General features: G+C 36.6%; 1 protein-coding gene across 7 annotated transcripts in view; it reads right to left on the bottom strand.

Annotated features, from left to right (window-relative positions):
* Window positions 1-18,961, bottom strand: part of nhsl1b (NHS-like 1b) — a 115,151-nt gene that overhangs the window by 31,969 nt on the left and 64,221 nt on the right. Inside the window, exon 1 of one of the 7 annotated variants that reach the window (XM_048206834.1) lies at window positions 14,146-15,569. The exons of the other annotated variants lie outside the window; for them this stretch is intronic. Within the exon in view, the coding sequence (XP_048062791.1) occupies window positions 14,146-14,227 (82 nt within the window). The 5' untranslated portion in view covers window positions 14,228-15,569. Of the gene's footprint in view, window positions 1-14,145; window positions 15,570-18,961 lie in introns of those variants that run through there. 7 annotated transcript variants of the gene reach the window in all.

Genomic DNA, 18,961 nt, shown 5'->3' with positions numbered 1-18,961 from the left:
GATTTTCTAGCATTCCAGTGTAAAAACAATCAAAGGCAACATCAAGATTGGACTAAAACATTTGTCACAGATGACACCAACTGATGTATATATCAGATATTGTCTACACTGTCTTAACAAACCTGATTTCACCACTTCCAACAATCAGTCCTAAAGATAACATTTAAGAAACAAATCTGATTTGTGCGCAGTATGAAGAAAGCCAAGGAGCTTTTATGTGGACAGATGAATAAAATGTTGGTCAGCTGGAAGACCCATTTATCACAGTTAATGAGACTCAGTTAAAGATTGAGCTCAAGCTAAATCAGCTGCGGTTGATTCACCTGTCTGCTTCGAGATCACAAATACCTGCTGTGTCCAAATCCTGTTTCTGAGGTGTGTGTGTGTGTGTGTGTGTGTGTGTGTGTGTGTGTGTGTGTGTGTGTCTTCAACACATGACATATAAATTGGAGACTGGTTACTGTAATACAACCTGACCTAGAGCTGAAAAGAAATTGAAAAATGAAGAATTGAAACTAAATCAGTTACACTGACAATTCAATGCTAAAGAACAGGGATTTTTTCTATGGCCAGGGTGGCTGGCTTGGCATTCACAGTGTAAATTCTCAAAAATAATTCACTTAAATGACCCCGCCTTTTAACCCCTGTTGACCTTTCGTCTAATGTCATTTAGCACAACTCTTTAAGACACACGGCTTTCAGGCACCAATCAATACATGTGACGCCTGTCAGACCTCACGCTCAGAATCTGAGCCCTCTGCTTAGAGATGACCTGTAACCTAATTACCTGACACACCGCTCACAGAGGAAACGTACTGTAGCGTGCTGTGAGATGACTGAAACTGTATCAGACCTGAAATAAGATACTGGTAGAGATGGATACAACAGTGTGGCTCAGTGTTTGTATCTGTGGACAAAACCACAGCACTGATCAGGAGCGTCGCACATGACATGCAGGAAAAAACAGCAGGCTAAATCGTGCGCATGATTTACTAGTTCCCTCGATTTATGTGCGGAGGGAATGAGGGAACGAAACAGTGAACTGTGCAAAAATCGTAAAAATTACATTTACAAAAATTTATTCATTTGCAATAATAGCTAATAATGATATGGCTGCAATGTAACTCCATACAAACTATAAATTCATACACATTTGCTGGAAAAATGATGTATGCTGCAAAACATTACTTATTTTTTGTAATATATATTTTCAAACAGATCTAACAGATCTTTTTAATATGAAAACAAATCAGTCACAGTTTTAACACAATGATTTTGAATTAACAACGACGTTTAGGTATGTAAGGCATAAAAACGTGATCAACAAATGTAAGATAAAAGTACTGGCCACACATTTTGATCAATACATTTTCAATCACTTTTTAAGATTTTTCTAAGCCTGGAAATCACTTCAACTCCAAATCCATTATTTGTCTCTTCTCCTCCTTTCTACTCCTCAAACACCTGATGTCCAGCACTAAATAAAAATAGTCCTAACCCTCAATCCCCTAAAGCGATTAATGCGCCAACCAAAACTTAATTACAGCTTCCATGATGGAACAGCAGGCCCAATTAGTGCCTAAAGTAAACCAAACAAGCCCGAAAGACTCAATTAGACCCAGTCTTATCATGATTGAGAGGCACTGATGTGACAGAAGTTTATGCAGAGCAGGAATGAGCCATTTTTAAATCTCGCACACAAACACACACACGCCATTAGATTTCAGTCTCAACATGACAGTAGTGACCTCATGTCACCCTCAACCAAGACACAATACAAAGAGACTCATGAAGATGCTCTCTAAAATTAATTAGGACCCATTGCAGATGCAGTGCATGTGCCTGGAGAGCCTGGCCTGTGATGAATAGACCACTAAAACATTTAGATTTAAGATTCATTCATGACTGAACTGACATATTGAAGCAACCACAGGTGTATGTGAGTGGTCACTGGGGTGTTGCTATGCAGTAGCTAGGGTCTTCTGGATGTTCCTAGGGTTTTTGAAGATGGCTGCTAAGTCAAAAGAGCCTGCCCTTAAGTCTCTATGATACTCTATTTCATAGTTCTCAATGTAAATCTGTTTTTTTTTTTTTTTTTTAAGAAATGGAACCAATATGGACATTTTTATGGAATCGTTTATCTGTGTGTGTGTGTGTATACACACACACACACACAATGTAAAATATGACATCATGTACAGTGGAAAACCACAATTTTTAGTTTTTTTTTTTTTTTTGCTCTAAAGAAGTTATAGAATCTTATGACGCTGATTTCTTTTTTTTAAAGGTGCCATCTAATGGAAATTTGAATTTACCTCGGCATAGATGAATAACAAGAGTTCAGTACATGGAAATGACATACAGTGAGTCTCAAACACCATTATTTCCTCCTTATATAAATCTCATTTGTTTAAAAGACATGATCTGACATGATCCATGATAACATGATATTTTTAGTGATATTTGTAAATTGTCTTTCTAAATGTTTCATTAGCATGTTGCTAATGTACTGTTAAATGTGGTTATAGTTCCCATCGTTTATTACTGTATTCACGGAGACAAGAGCCGTCGCTATTTTCATTTTTAAACACTTGTAGTCTGTATAATTCATAAACACAACTTCATTCTTTATAAATCTCTCCAACAGTGTAGCATTAGCCGTTAGCCACGGAGCACTATCAAACTCATTCAGAATCAAATGTAAACATCCAAATAAATACTGTACTTACAGGAATTGATGTATGCATGACGAACACTTTGTAAAGATCCATTTTCAGGGTTATATTAGCTGTGTGAACTTTGTGTTTGCTGTTTACGGCTGTCGAGAGCTCGCGGGGGCGGGGAGCGGGAGATTTAAAGGGGCTGCGCGCTTAATATGCGCAGCATATGTAATTATGGCTCAAAATAGGCAGTTAAAAAAATTCATAAAAAAAAAATCTATGGGGTATTTTGAGCTGAAACTTCACAGACATGTTCAGGGGACACCTTAGACTTATATTACATCTTTTGAAAAGGGGTTCTAGGGCACCTTTAAAAAAATAGGAAAATATTTACAAATACATTTTCAAATATAACTAAGAATGAATACACAAAATGCATGTGTGCCCAGGATACATTTTATTTTACTTGTGTTTAACAATCTAGTATTAATAATGCGGGGTCCCACAATTACCTGGCTACAATTTATTTATTAGCCTATTTATAAGGCTATTGAAGTGATACCCATATGACTACATAGATGTTTCTTAATTGTTAGAGGTTTCCTGTCATTATGCCCTGTTTATTGTTCAATGTATGAAAATCATGAGTATGATTGGTTAAAAAAATATCTCACCTCAACAATTTAAGGTATCATTCATGGCCACAGACAACACAGTGTTTAATACTTAGGGTTAGAGTTCGTTGTAAGTATGCGAGTACCACAAACAATTAAGAAACTCCAACAAAAAACAAAAGCAGCAGCCCTCCACAATGATTGACAGCTCTCAGTCCACCTCAAAAAACAGGAGTCAGGACACTGACCTCACACAGAGTGACACTTCTTTACAGTTGAGTAGCTCAACCCCCTATTCTTAATGAGGGAGGGAAACATATGATGAAGGAGGTGGGGGGTGGGAGGAAGACAGAAAAGGAGAAAGGGAATGGGACAGAAAGAGAGGGAGATGGAAAGAGGAAAGGAGTAAGAGAATCCACCTGTCTTTAAGGAATGGTAACATAAGCAATGAGGTTTCTTTTGTCCCTGTGCTGCCATCAGCAGGGGTTATGTGTGCATGCCTGAGGGGATTCGACGGTTAACAAAGTGCTTTTGTCATGCTGCGGGACTGAACTGTAAGAGTTAGTTAGGCAGGGTAAAGATGAAGCCTTTTGTATTCACAATTCACAGCAAGGGGTTAAGGCTACCCACAATCCCTCACCGAGATTAAGGATACAAGGACCTCTGCAAACAATAGTAACAGACCAAAATAATTTTGCCTTCCTTAAGCAGGGGTCTGATGGTCATCAGGGCAGTCAGTTATCCTGTATCTGCCCTGAGATGGCCGCTGGGGCCAGGAAGAGCAAGATAATGATGCCAATACATGGACAATGCTTAGCTCCGGACAAATGCTGGATAGGTACCATTCACCATCATAATCATCCTCTAGGAACAAGATGATGACTATAATATTGAATTGGTGGCCTAGATTCTCTATCTAGATAACTCTGTAATATGGCTGGGCAATAATGCCAAAAAAAATAAATCAATGAAAATACAATTTTTCATATCAGTCAATATCGATAATTCATTACAATAAATGTCAAATCTTTCTTTCGAGTTTAAAGGCAGATTATTGCTCCTGAGTGAAAGTTGTAGAAACCAGATTAATTAATTGTGGTTTTAAATTACTCCTTATTGTCAGAACATGACAAACACTTGCAAAACAGGTGAAAATCTCACAAATCTGAGGTAGAATATTCAAAACATTTTTTTTCTAAATCAAATTATGCACAAGTTAACTTAAAGGTGCCTTCGAATGAAAAATTGAATTTATCTTGGCATAGTTAAATAACAAGAGAAATGGAAATGACATACAGTGAGTCTCAAACTCCATTGTTTCCTCCTTCTTATATAAATCTCATTTGTTTAAAAGACCTCAGAAGAACAGGCGAATCTCAACATAACACCGACTGTTACGTAACAGTCGGGGTGTACGCCCCCAATATTTGCATATGCCAGCCCACGTTTCCAGCATTATAAAAGGCATTAGACAAGGGCAGCCAGTATTAACGTCTGGATGTGCACAACCAAATCATCAGACTAGGTAAGCAAGCAAGAACAATAGCGAAAAATGGCAGATGGAGCAATAATAACTGACATGATCCATGATAACATGATATTTTTATTGATATTTGTAAATTGTCTTTCTAAATGTTTCATTAGCATGTTGCTAATGTACTGTTAAATGTGGTTAAAGTTACCATCGGTTATTACTGTATTCACGGAGACAAGAGAGCCGTCGCTATTTTCATTTTTAAACACTTGCAGTCTGTATAATGCCTAAACACAACTTCATTCTTTATAAATCTCTCCAACAGTGTAGCATTAGCCGTTAGCCACGGAGCACTATCACTCATTCAAAATCAGAAGTAAACAATATAACAGTATACAATACTCACATAATCCGACGCATGCATGCCGCATGCATGACGAACACTTTGTAAAGATCCATTTTGAGGGTTATATTAGCTGTGTAAACTTTGTTTATGCACTGTTCAAGGCAAGCGCGAGCTCTGTGGGCAGATAGCATGGGATTTAAAGGGGCCGCAGCATAAAATCGGCGCGTTTATAATGATGCCCCAAAATAGGCAGTTAAAAAAATTAATGAAAAAAAATCTATGGGGTATTTTGAGCTGAAACTTCACAGACACATTCAGGGGACACCTTAGACTTATATTACATCTTTTAAAAACATAATCTAGGGCACCTTTAAGTAAAATCTTTTCCTTAAAAGAAATATTTTAATAGAAAAATCAATTTCTTAGTTTCTGCATGTTCTAACGGGTGATTATTTCTATGGCATTGCTGTTGAAGAGTAATTAGCCGGTGAAGTGGATTTACTTATTGTAGAGTTAACAAAAGTTATCATGAGCATTGTAATGTTTGAAGTGGATGTCATATAAAAATGTCAGAGCAGTGCATTCATAAATCCGTAATCTTACCTTCAATGCTGTGGAAGTACAAACCGGAAGACAGAACGCGACGAGCGCTGCGCTGAAAAGGGGCAGGGCTACATAAGGTCTATACATGTCTACATTAATAATATAATAAAATTAGATATGATTATACCACATTTCTGCTATAATACCATGGTGCAGTTCAGGGGCAGACTGGCCATCTAGAGTACCGGGACTTTTCCCAGTGGGCCACTGTGCAATGTGGGCCGACCAGTTAATGTTACTACAGTAAATCCAAGGTAAATGATGGTGATTTATAGATTGAAAAGCCTTCTATCTGGATCATTCATTTGGTTTAAAGTAATTTAAATCACAGAGACATTCTTGTTCTTCGCTGAATTCAAGTGATTCTAACTGGATCTTACAGCGCTGTTTAGTGGTCATGTGATCGAGACCGATCACTGATTAAACACATGCATTTGCTCTAATAAACTCGCGCTGTGCAGTCATTTAAGCCAAATAGTCCGTGTGGTACGGTTCAAATAAGTAGCACTTATTTCACTTATATTCGCTTTTGGTGCATAAAAATTATATTGAACATTTATCAAACTTTTGTTATAATTGTATCGAGGAAAATTATATTGTGATAATTATCGTTTTATCGCCCAACCCTACTCTGTAACACTTTATGGACAGTATTTTGCTCTAACTTTCTACATCAGTCTCTCAGATTCTCCAGAGAATTCTTCTATGATTTTCTCATCGCTTCTGCCGCCAATGCATTTTGGCTCCAATTTCCAACTCCCTTGAGAAATGAATTTCTTTAAACATGTCTCATTATTCAGTGCCTGCTCCTGCCAGTTTCTGTCAGTCCCCTGAGAGGATATACAGAGGAATTGACCAACCACTGGCCACAATGCTTGAGCTCGGCTTAGCAGAGATCTGTGCAACACCTGCTCAGTGTCTAATACTGTAACCCTACTTCATCCATGACAAGTGTCACAGAACAATACAAGATTCAGAAAAGAAAAAAAAGAAAAATTAATGAGAAAAGAAAAGCAAGACAGGAAAGAGAAAGTATGTGAGTTTACACTCAAAGTATATACCAAGACTGTTAATTCAGCAGGGCATGACAGTAGTGTGCTAAACACAAAGCAGAGCTGATCTATGGAGCATCTTGAGCTGTCACAATACATTAGCTCAGACCAGCGTGAGAGGGCAGAGACCATCGGCTCTACAATTACACTAGAGCAGCCCAGGTCAACTTTAAAACTAAACTCTAGACACTAAGCACCTTTCCTGAGAAGAATCAATCAAGCCCATTCAGTAAATATTTTAAAATTAAATGTATATTTTTTAATATATATTTTTATAATATATATTTGTTAAATCATTTTTAAAAAAAATTAAATGTTTAATTTTTAAAGAATGTTTTGACCTTATGTTTAATAAAAATATGAAAATGACAGGCTTCTCTGGTGTATGCAGGACTTCTCCAATCATTTAGTCTGCTTAAACCCGCGACTGCAAGCTCGCGTTCATCTGACTCCACTTTTGAGTGCAATGCTCACATCTCAAAAATCAATCAACAACCAATACATCTGTTATCTGTTACACTTGGATATATCTCACAATACTTAAAGGTCCCGTTTTTCGTGGTTTTTTGAAGCTTTGATTGTGTTTATAGTGTGCAATATAACCTGTGTTCATGTTTCGCGTGTAAAAAAACACAGTATTTTTCACATAATTTACTTATCTGTATACCGCTGTTTCCACTGTCATAAAAACGGGCTGATGACTTCCTTGTTCTATGAAGTCCCTCCTTCAGAAATACGTAACAAGTTCTGATTGTGCCAGCGGTTCCTGTGTTGTGATTCGACAGCAGCTTAGCGCTCCTTGCCCGGAAAGGTCACGCCTCTTACCATAACGTGGAGATGCACGCGCTCAGTGTTATTGTAAACATGTCTTTAATTTTACCCTATCAATTTGAGCCGGAATCAGACCCGGTGATTGGACTGCGGGATGAAAATAACAGCGTTTCGACGACATGGCGACAAACACACTCTACAAACGCAACTCTTGTGTATTCCTGTGGGCGGAGGTTAGTCAAAAAACTGTTTTAGTGACGTCATTAAAGAAGGAAGTAGAGGGATGTAGTCCAAACTGGCCGTTCGATGTAGGCGACTTCTGTTAAATAAAATATCTCGCTTGGCATTGAACTTTGAGCTTTAAAATTTTACAGATTTTATTTATACTCTAACAACTTCATTACACACTAACTAAAGTTTGAAACATGGGATCACGAAGAACGGGACCTTTAAGAAAACATCTGTCACTACTGTTTCATTGCGACTTTAATGTGAGTCTATGGGATTTTATTGTATTATCATTCACTATGCAGAAAACCAGGCATAACTTGTGTTGAAGCCAATATGTATGGCTCAAGGTTTGCTCTTACCATATCCATTTATCTCTATACAGTATCAATCACACAGTATGTCTAAAACCTCCATTTAAAACCTCTTTGTCCTTCTTATCACCTGCATTATAAAACATCTCCATCTTTTATATCACACCTTCTCCTCCCTCTTCAATCTGAAGCCCTTTCACACTCATTCATTGTTCCCCTCTTCACCTCTCTGGTCTGTTTTCTCCCCTCCACTGGTTTCATCAGATAATAATTGACTCACTGAGGTGATGGGGACACTGTATCTGGGTCAGTTCTGTCCCCTCCATCAGAATCAGGAAAGATCAGTCAGCTGTTTCCTATTATCATGGGTTCCCATGGGCAGCTGGGTCAGTTCTCTTCTGTTTCTTATCATTCTACTGTATCTGAGCCTCTGATATGACTCATTATAGATAATCAATTCATGCTAACATACGTTTAAAGTGCCTATCTAGACAACTTAACACTCTGCATGATTAAAGACTGTTCGAAATGAGCTTAAACAGCCCGTGTTTAATGCTACACCATAAATACATCCCCATCATCCCCATCCTCTCACCTTTTGCACTTGACTTTTTCGGCACACTTCATACTATAACCTTTAGAGTCGCTCATTGATCGCATATATCATGAACGGTCAACCGTCCATATGTGTGATGCTATGAAAGATCAATAAATGGCCTTCTGCATGATACTGAGTGAATGAAGCTAACCTTATTAAGGACAGGAAGGGAAGGGGCCCCAAGGGGTCAAGCCAAAGAGGTTCAGTCACATCTCTAAAGGTCAAAGGTCACAAAGTCTTAACAGAACAATCTGCGCGCCGATTGGTTTGAACACCTCAGACAAAAGAAGTCACACCAAAGATGATGACAGCGAACGCGGCATGTTCTGACAAAAGCAAGCACAGCTAAAAGCAACGTAAATGGTGTTTGCAAAAACTTCTAAAAGTTCAGTAAATGTGCTGCCTAATCAGTTTAATTAAAGAAAAGTTCACCCAAAAATGAAAAATTTGTCATTATTTACTCACCCTCATTTTGTTACAAATCTGTAAGACTTTCTTTTATCAGAAGGAACAAAAAGTTATTTTGAAGAATGTTGGTAACCAAAAAATTTTGGTTACCACTGACTTCCATTATATGAATAGAAATAAACACTGATACATTTCTCAGAATATCTTCTTTTATGTTCCACAGAAGAAAGAAAGTCATACATAATTTGTGGATGAACTTTTAAATAACCATTTCAACACATATTTAGTGTTGTCAAGTTGTCATTTGAATGTTATTTGGACGTTTCCATTCAAATTATTCCATTCAAACTACTAAATTCACTAGAATGACAGTAAGCCAACCTATTAGAACATTCAAAACCATACAAACATTTCCGCATACTCACAGGGAAAGCAAGATACAGAGTTCCTCTTGCAACAGGACTGAGAGCGTGCGAGTGTGTCCCCTTTTGATCCTTTGCCATCCACTCTTAGCATTGGTTTAGGGGTCCACAGTGATTCGGGTCTCTGATGGACCTTCGAAGCCAGCAGTCTGCGTCTGATGCCACAATCGCTCCTGGTGCCAGGGGTTTGGGCCAGATCCAGGGCTGAAGACTGGAGCTGTGAGGGTGGAGTGTTGCCCATCTTGCAGGTGCAAAGGTTGGCATCCCGCTCTTGGAAGCAGCAGTCCACTACATGCACGATAGAGAGGTGCTTAGCATATGTCAGCATGCTGAAGGATCCTCAGGCCCGGTGCTGTCCTGGGGGCGGTCCTAGATTTGACCCCCTCCCTCTCACCCAACCCCTTCATCCGCCAACATCAGGTCTGTCCCCTGTCCTCCTGTCTTATATCCTCGGAGGGGGAGGGAGGCAGTGGGCGGGGCTTGTTCTTTGTAGCACACGAGGGACTCTCAGTGGATCTCCAGAAGACAAACCCCTCTCCTCCTCTCCGCACTCTTTTCTTTCGGTCTGCTTGAATTGAATTGATTTGCGCAAACAAAAGCCGCAATCCGCAGGGTGTCAGATTACACACAGGGTTGCATATCCAAAACCACCAAGAAAAAAAAACACACTCTCTGCTACTCTATAATTTCATCAACATCTGGAACTCACAATTTAGAAAGTTTCAAATGTTTTATGGGTATTAATTAAAACTATATCAAGGTTGACAAATTTTTTTGCAACTTTCTTATATGTTGTTCTTTGTGAACATTAGTTAATAAAAATACAACTGTTCATTGTTAATTCATGTTTGCTCTGATCATTCAATAATATTAACAGGTACAATTTTTGGTTCTAATGATGTATTATTAAATTAACATTAAAATTAATAAATGCTTTAGAAGTATTTTTCTTTGTTAGCTCATGTTAATTAACATGGTTAACTACTGTTAACAAATGGAACCTTACTGTAAAGTATTTCTTATTAAAATAATATATTAAAAATAATATATAATACAATATAAAATAAAGAAAACATTAAAATATTACATCTTTTTTTTTTTTTTTTTTTTTTTTTTTTTTTAAGCTCTCTACAGGAACTCACAGTTTAGAAAGTTTCAGTTGTTAGAGAATTGATGTTTCAAGCAATGCCATTGCAGAAACAAAAATCTCAAGCTGTTAACAGAAATCTTCATGTGTTCAGACAGTTTTTGGGGATCTGATAAAGGGTTCTGCGAGAGACCACAGTTGTGAAGTTATTGCTGATCTCTCCACCTCTCTGGACGCATCATCCTCTTTGTCCCACCAGTGCTTTGGTCAGTGTGTTTGGCTTCTCTTGTTCATCTCGGGTTAATCTCTTAACCCAGATTATCAGACGCACACACAGTCACACAAATGCCCTCATGTTACAGGTAATTAAGCCTAAATGAAAAAGCACAAGCACTTCTGCCAGCACAGAAACAGGTTGATGTCTATTGGCTTTAAGTTAAACGTCAAACACAGAGCTAGCGTTCAACCTAATTACATATCCTTACCAGATTTAGTTAGTCTAAATTGCACATAAAACAAGATCCTTATAAAAACAGCTACCAAACCCATATTCCTTCTTAAAACAGAGACATAACTTCTTTAAAAAGAAATAATTTCCTTAAAAGAGAAAAAAAAAGCAATTTCCTTAGTCAAATTACATTCCCAGTCTGAGACTCAGCAGAAAACCTGCCCAAAGAAAACTCTAATCATACTTCCTGTACTACCAGAAGTGATTGAGTCCACTGCTATACAGTACTACTGAGTGTTGTTTAATGTGAGCGTTTAATCATGTGTGGTAATCTAAATACAATCTGATTAAAGTGAATTGTGTTGGGTGCTGTTAACCTGCTGAGATGGCAAATTGTGTAGCCCTGGCAATCACAGGTTAGTGAACAGGACTGTTTACAAAGAAAGAAACAGCGCCCTCTAGCAATGGTGAGATGATAAACTGCATTACAGTCCATAAAGGCTTTTTTTTTTTGTTCTAAGGTTGGGCAAGAATAACCAGCGAACCATTCAAGCATTAATATACACAAAACACTGTAATACTACTGTAAAACTGAAACTAAACCACATACCATACCCTCATCCTTTTTCCTTCTACAGAAGTCCAACAAAAGCTTGAGATCTATAGAAATTCACAGAAAACATCAGACATTCTTAAGAAATAACATGATACTACAGAAGTATTTGACTGTCATGTGGCGTCTGAAGTAACATAGCACTTTTATAGTAATGAGTGTGCTGTAAAACGACCAGCAAGGAATGTGGCAGACAGTAAGCGTGAGAACTCCCCGTGGGGTCAAAGTGTAGGCGATGTCAACCTGAGAGTCGCAACCTCTCATATACCAGAAGCACAGGTGTCTGTAGTATAATAGGATCGAGGAGGTCATGGAGGGTCATAACAAACAGAATCAAGGTTAACAAGAATGTTAAGAAAAAAAAAAAAACACATTGCAACTCAGTGTTTTGCAACCCTGTAAAATGTTCTCATATGTGTAGATCTGATTAAATAATATTATGAAAATAAAATTAAAAAGAATATAAAATAAGAACAATAAATATAAAATATTAAATATGAATTAAAATATTATGAAGACTATTTTAACTGAAATAAAAATAAAAACATGAGTTTACAAAATAACAAAAGCTAAACTGATACTATAAATGTGAACAAAATTCTGATCAAAATTTCCAAAGCCTGATTTTTTACTGTACTAGTGTATTTGGTCAAAAAGAACCACCTGATACAGAAGAAGCCTGATGTCTGATTGGCGTACAACAACTAGTTTTTCTCATCATCTGAAAAGGTTCCCTACCATCATAGGCAGATTAATGAACTAAAAGCAAAATAAAAACAAAGCTAAACCTAGTCATTTTCCAGAGATACAAAATAAATAAACTTCTATTAATAAAAAGAAATTAAAAATATTAATGTATAATCAAAATTAAATCAAAACTGAAACATCAAAATAAAACTAGAAACTTATATATTCTATATATATATATATATATATATATATATATATATATATATATATATATATATATATATATATATGTATATACGTGACCTTGTCTATAAAGTTGTTTTGCTTCACACGGCTGCTATAAGTGTCTAACATGTCTTAGCACTAGTTTATATATAGGTTAACTCTGAAATTAGGGGTTATGTCTTCCATGCATAGCTACAGGGTCTCAGTTGTATATCCAAATGTGCAACTCACATACACGACTGGAGTTCACCCCTGTTACACAAACTCTCTACACACACATACCCACATCCTCAGAGACACATCATTAGTATGAGCACTACATCTGGTTTAACTGGCTTGAGTAATCAGATTTCTGTTCCTTCATTCTGCAGTAAACAGAAAGCCAAACATCTATTTAGTAAATCAATCTTGTCAGACCACTTCTTCAAACTCAACAAACAAAAAAAAGAAAGAAAGAAAGTAATCCAGTAATCCAAAAGTAATTGGCATGGCAGCAGCGCCTTGGGTCAAATCAAAGGTTATGCAATAAATAAACCTGAGTCTTTCTCTAATGAGGCAGATTTACTGCTTGATCTGCTCTTCCATCTGAAAATTCACTCATTGTTAAAAGTCTGCAGAAGTAGAACAACATCTAGGTGGACGAGTTCAGAAATCTATTTATTGTTGCATGGCAGAAAAACATATTGGTGTATGCCAGGAAAAACAACCATCAAAAGCCATTGATTAAAAAAATGTAAAAATAAATAAATAAATATTATTGGGTTGCAGTATGATGTAGTAATAGGTTATAAATGATCAAGTACAGGGATATATATCCCACTACTTATTTGAAGATATTTTGATATTTAGTCCTTTTAAAACAGTAGTAATGACTAAATGAATTTAAAGTGATAAAATAACAAACTATTTGATGTTGAAAAAGCTTAATTTAATAATAACATAGAAAAGTATTCCTCAATTTATTTTTGTTTTAGGTGACAGGAGACGCAGATGCATCATAATGCAAAAAGAGTTTTCCATAAAAATTATGCTCTAAAAAATCATTTACACCTGATCTCATAATGCTGAAAATGTCATACAGAGAGAGAAAGAAAAACAAAAAGAGCTCCAGGGAACAAGAAAAAGTGAGGTATCTGGGCGAACACACTTTTGATGTCCACTGCACACGGGCCAGCACTATGCCACGACACATGCCTGCTGCAACTGTGCCTTCAACAGCTGACACACACTCACTAAATTTGAAACATATTCACTTACACAGATTCATCCACTCCAACAAACAACAAAACTATAAACAATATGTAATTTAATTGTATAATACTGCAATAAATATCAACATGAAAGTAAAAAAGGGCAAATTGTTACAGAAAAAGGAAAGGAAAAGGGAAAAACAAAGGAAACAGAAAAAGAGGAAATCCAAAAGCAAGAAGAGATTTTTCCAACCACAAAGACCCTCCTTCCCTTTTAATATCAAGCAAAGATTCCCCTACTGTCAATCTTTCTCTAAAACACGCACAAACACACACACGCTCACACACACGTGGACATATACAACAAAAGACAGCATGCATTCAGACAGAGAAACGTCCCACCTTCCAGGCATGACATGGCTCCGGCTTTATGTCCATCAGAGATTCCTGGAGATGTCAATCCCACACCCGTGAGCGAGCCCATATCCAGATACACACGCAGGCCTGCTCACTGGGAACATATGCAAACTCACTGACACTCCCTCTCTGTCACTCCCTCTCTCCAGCTCGCTCGTTCTCCCACCACAAACACTCCCCCTTTCCCGTCATCTCTTCCTTGTTTATCTCACTCCCTTGTCTTGTTCTCGCTCTATCTTTCTCTTTTTCCACTTTCAAAGACATGTATGGACGCACATGGCCGTTCATGCGCACATTGTTGATTAAAAAACTAGCTGTTAGTGTTGCGCCACATCTGAACGTGTGCCCTGTCGATAGTTTGCTAAAAGCAGTATGTCAAATGAGTACTATGTCTGCAAATGCAATATTTAGGGTGAGGTATTGAGACAGAAACTCACAAATCAATTCACAAGCTAAAACATTGAATCTTTTGGATATATTTCAGGCTCAGTATATGTGAATTATCCTTTAGGAAAACAATTCTCAAACACTGCTATAAACTATACAGAGAACCCTTTCAGTTGGCATATTACTATAATATTTAAGGTTACAATTAACAACTAAGCCCAAACTATTAGATTAAATTGCGATTTATATTTAGATATAATAATACAGAAAAAAAATAAAAAATTGCACATAAGTCAGTTTTTATATCCACCTTTTAAAATGACATATGTTTCTACTCCAATTTTTAATGAAATATTAACATTTAAATGGTGGCTGTCATAAAACCTTGTTTTCATGGCAGATTTATTCAAACATAAGCCATCACTAACAGGTAAAGTAAAAATATCATGAATATGCAATGCAATATAATGCATATGTTAAGCAATATGTTCCTTACTAGAGTTATTTTTTTAACTAACTAACAAGCTATGCTCACTGAATGGCTTTCCTGAGGTAAATATAACGTTACGTGACACGCTTGTTTACAAGCTGTTTTATTGACAACTTTTCACAGTGGAAACACTGATTGAGTGATTACATGAAACATGATACATTTCAGTAAATTGTTTCTTTCAACATACCTTCTGAGGTTCAATCATGTTTTTCGTGTTATTATAACTAGTAAAGAGGAAGAGATGATCACTTTGCGTGCGCTTCAAGCTGCCTCTTGAACTGACAGTGATCTGTCACGTTACAAGATTGTCAAAATGACATTTGAATATGAAAAATTAGACTTTTTTTCTTATCAGAAGCATGATTATAATCGCAATTATTGGATGGGAGTTGTATTAATGTTTAGTGAAGATTTTATTCACATATTAACAGATTAACAGCGGAATAGACTAAAAGACCAATCTTGGGAGATAAAAATTGATATCAGATCAGCAAAATGAGAAATTATTAAAATAGAGTATTCAATACCGTCAACTCAGCCCTAGCAGCATTCATAAAAACAGTATTCATAGAACAGTATGCAAAAAAAAAAAAAAAAAACCCCGGATGACCTACAATTTTTTAAGCATGCATCCGAAAGACATTTTAGAGGTCATAACTAAGAGAGAAAAATTGTCATCACATGTTCAGACAGGAATTTTGCAACAGAAATGTAAAATTTGGGACTCAGTTTTGCTCGCACAATAATCATTTATATCCTGTTAAAAGCAAATACACTCTACAGCACAGTTTCAGTTACACACACTTACACAAAAACGGTGTGCGCATTTGTGAAATTTTTTGGACTGTCAGCAATTCCAGGACAGAGGCAGGCTCAAGCTTACCACCTTTATGAACTGTGCTCTGATAGACCACAATCACTTAATCCCTCGTAACACTGTGTTGCTGTGTTATCAAACCCAGCAACAGCTTAACAGCTGTCCCGGCTAGCCATTTCAGCATCAACCCCCTTCACAGACAGTCCTGTTTGTTTGTGATTGTGTGCCAGATTCATGTGGTTTTATGGAGATCTTTCACTGCTCTAAGCTATGTGCTTACATGCCAGCTGCATGTACCACAATCAGCTTAAATGAACATTTATGGATGGATGCAGCTTAGACTCTGGTCATTTACAGGAGCGGACACTATAAGGTATAGGTTTGATCACTATCATCATCATTAAGAAGAGCAGAGGGGGCAAAAGGAAATGACATCAGGTGGCCTCAAAGCAAATTATTGAGCACTGAAATGGTACCTATATGGGTTCATTGATTTCCAATGGAAGAGTCAAATGACCTAGACACAGAACAGACAAAAAAGATCCTGACATAGTTTGGGACAGAGACAACATATGAGCTAAGAAGAAAAAGGAGTCTCATTCATATATATATATATATATATATATATATATATATATATATATATATATATATATATATATATATATATTAAAATGTTCAATTGCATTTAGGATTAAATTTATACATGAGGTTTAGTTGAAGCTTCTCTCCAATGCTAAGAATCAAAAGTACTAATGACGAAAGCTGCCTATGAGCTAAATAATGACAAACCCTGACAGTGGGTTATAAACCACATATAAACCACATTATCTTGGTAGGTGACAACAACAGAGTACTTTGGCAAGAGGAAAAATCAATGCTCACTAAAAGCCCAAACACACTGCAAACAGTTCGAACAAGTCCTACAGGCATGAATGAGATATGTTTTTATGTGTTTCTGTGGAACTGACATAACTATATGTCACAGTGATGATCTTGTTCATGTATGCGTGTTGTATTTTGGTTTAAGTTCTTCAATTACATGCTCCATTAACAGTTTGTACTGGTGTGTGCCAGTAGCCCACAGGACACACCCTATTGTAAAAGACTGGGTCAACATTATCAAATGTAATTTTGAGATTAAGAAGTTAAACACTGTAACAAAAGCACTACTGAATAAAGTCAGGTGAATTGTATTTAAGAGTATGCCACAAACTTTTCTTAAAAGCAGAAATTACAATTATACGAGAAAAAAAAATGTATGACGAAACAACAGTTTCTGCACCATATTAAAAGGTAATGAGTCAACCCAATTGGTCATTTAGGTATCAAAATTATCTAAAAAAAAAAAATCCTAATTACAATTTAAGGGTTTGGTTCAAGTCAGCAAGTCATTTTTATGAGAATTACAATAGTATGCGAGTAGTTTAGCTGACTCTTATTTACTTCTTAAAAGATAAAAAATGCACATCTAAAATTTGCCAAATGGGTAAATGTTTAATACTGACACCTAGTGGCACGCCACCACGCAAACGTAAACGTTTTCAGTTACCCAATGCCACTGCAGAAAAAGCTTATTTGCAGGAGTATATATTATTTAAGATTAAGAATTACTTTCATTTACTCTAAGATTCATGATTATAAGAGACTGAGTTTTACTTACCTGAGTGTCACAATGAGCAGCCCATCACAAACAGCACATAAGGAACAGAGAGAAAGAAATAAGTTAGATTTAAAAGCTGTAGTCCAATGCAGTCTTAAAAGTTATCTAGTATTAATAACGAGTGACATTCACATCTTCTAATTAATAATCTTAATTCGACAAGCAATAACAGACTCTTGTGATGATGTCATCAGACAATACTCTGGAAGGGGCAAAACTACAGAAACAAATTAATAAATAACTGAACAAAAATTTTATGAGTTTATGGGTGTGGTTGATACACCTGAAGAAATTTTCTATTGTCGTGTCGTTTGCGGTTATGTCAGCGTTTCCTCCACTGCTGAATCGTCAGCAAAAGGCAAAAGAAATAATATTTTTAAGTTATTAATTAAGAGTTAATTAAGAGTTTGCACTCTAAACGAACGTAAGAAGATAAAAAAGATTGCATACCACAAAATAATGACAAGAAACACGTACACACCAAACAAACAGAAAAGTTGACCAACGTAATCCGATTCACAAAAAATAGGTTTTTGTTTAACTTCAAGCGGCACAGCGTTTCACAGACCAATCGGTGTTTGACATCAAAGTACCGCGAGAGCGATTAGAAAGCTACGGTGGCCCAGTAGTGCACAACACAACGAAATTAAAAAGGCAAACATAAGTTCACAACACAACGAAATCGAGCCACAACACAACGGAATAAAGCCACAACACAACGAAATCAAGTCACAACACAACGGAAATGCTCCCGACCACTAGGGGGCTCTCAGAGCTCGGTAAAGTTAGTTTTCCTTGCCACTGTTCTATAGAGTCGGCAGTAATATCAATACCACGATTGGTTTAAACAGTATGTAACCACCGTATATCGACATGAAATATTAATTCAATATCACCTACGTGCAAAATAGCTTCATATTTATACTTGTGAATGATTTAACGCGCTACCACGGCGCATGATGAAGGTTAAAACGTATAATTTGTATTCATTAAAATTACTTTTAACATTTAAAAACAGACATATTCAAATTCCAAAGCTTGTCAGTCTTACCAACAGGAACTAACAACCTTTGGAATTTAAACATGTCTGTTTTTAAATGTTAAAAGTAATTTTAATGAATACAAATTATACGTTTTAACCACTTGGTGGAATTGGTGGATGTTCCCTTTATCATGCGCCGTGGTAGCGCGTTAAATCATTCACAAGTATAAATATGAAGCTATTGTGAACGTAGTTGATTTTTAATTAATATTTCATGTCGATATACAATGCTTACATACTTAAAACTAATCATGGTATTGATATCTTTGTAAAACTGTCGACTTTATAGAACAGTGGCAAGGAATAGTAATATTGAGAACCCCCAAGTGGTCGGGAGCATTTCCGTTGTGTTGTGGCTTGATTTCTTTGTGTTGTGGCTTTATTTCGTTGTGTTGTGGC

Source organism: Megalobrama amblycephala, linkage group LG11 (genome assembly GCF_018812025.1).
Source record: "Megalobrama amblycephala isolate DHTTF-2021 linkage group LG11, ASM1881202v1, whole genome shotgun sequence".
Classification (NCBI taxonomy): Eukaryota; Metazoa; Chordata; class Actinopteri; order Cypriniformes; family Xenocyprididae; genus Megalobrama; species Megalobrama amblycephala.
This window is presented reverse-complemented; position numbering and strand designations above follow the sequence as displayed.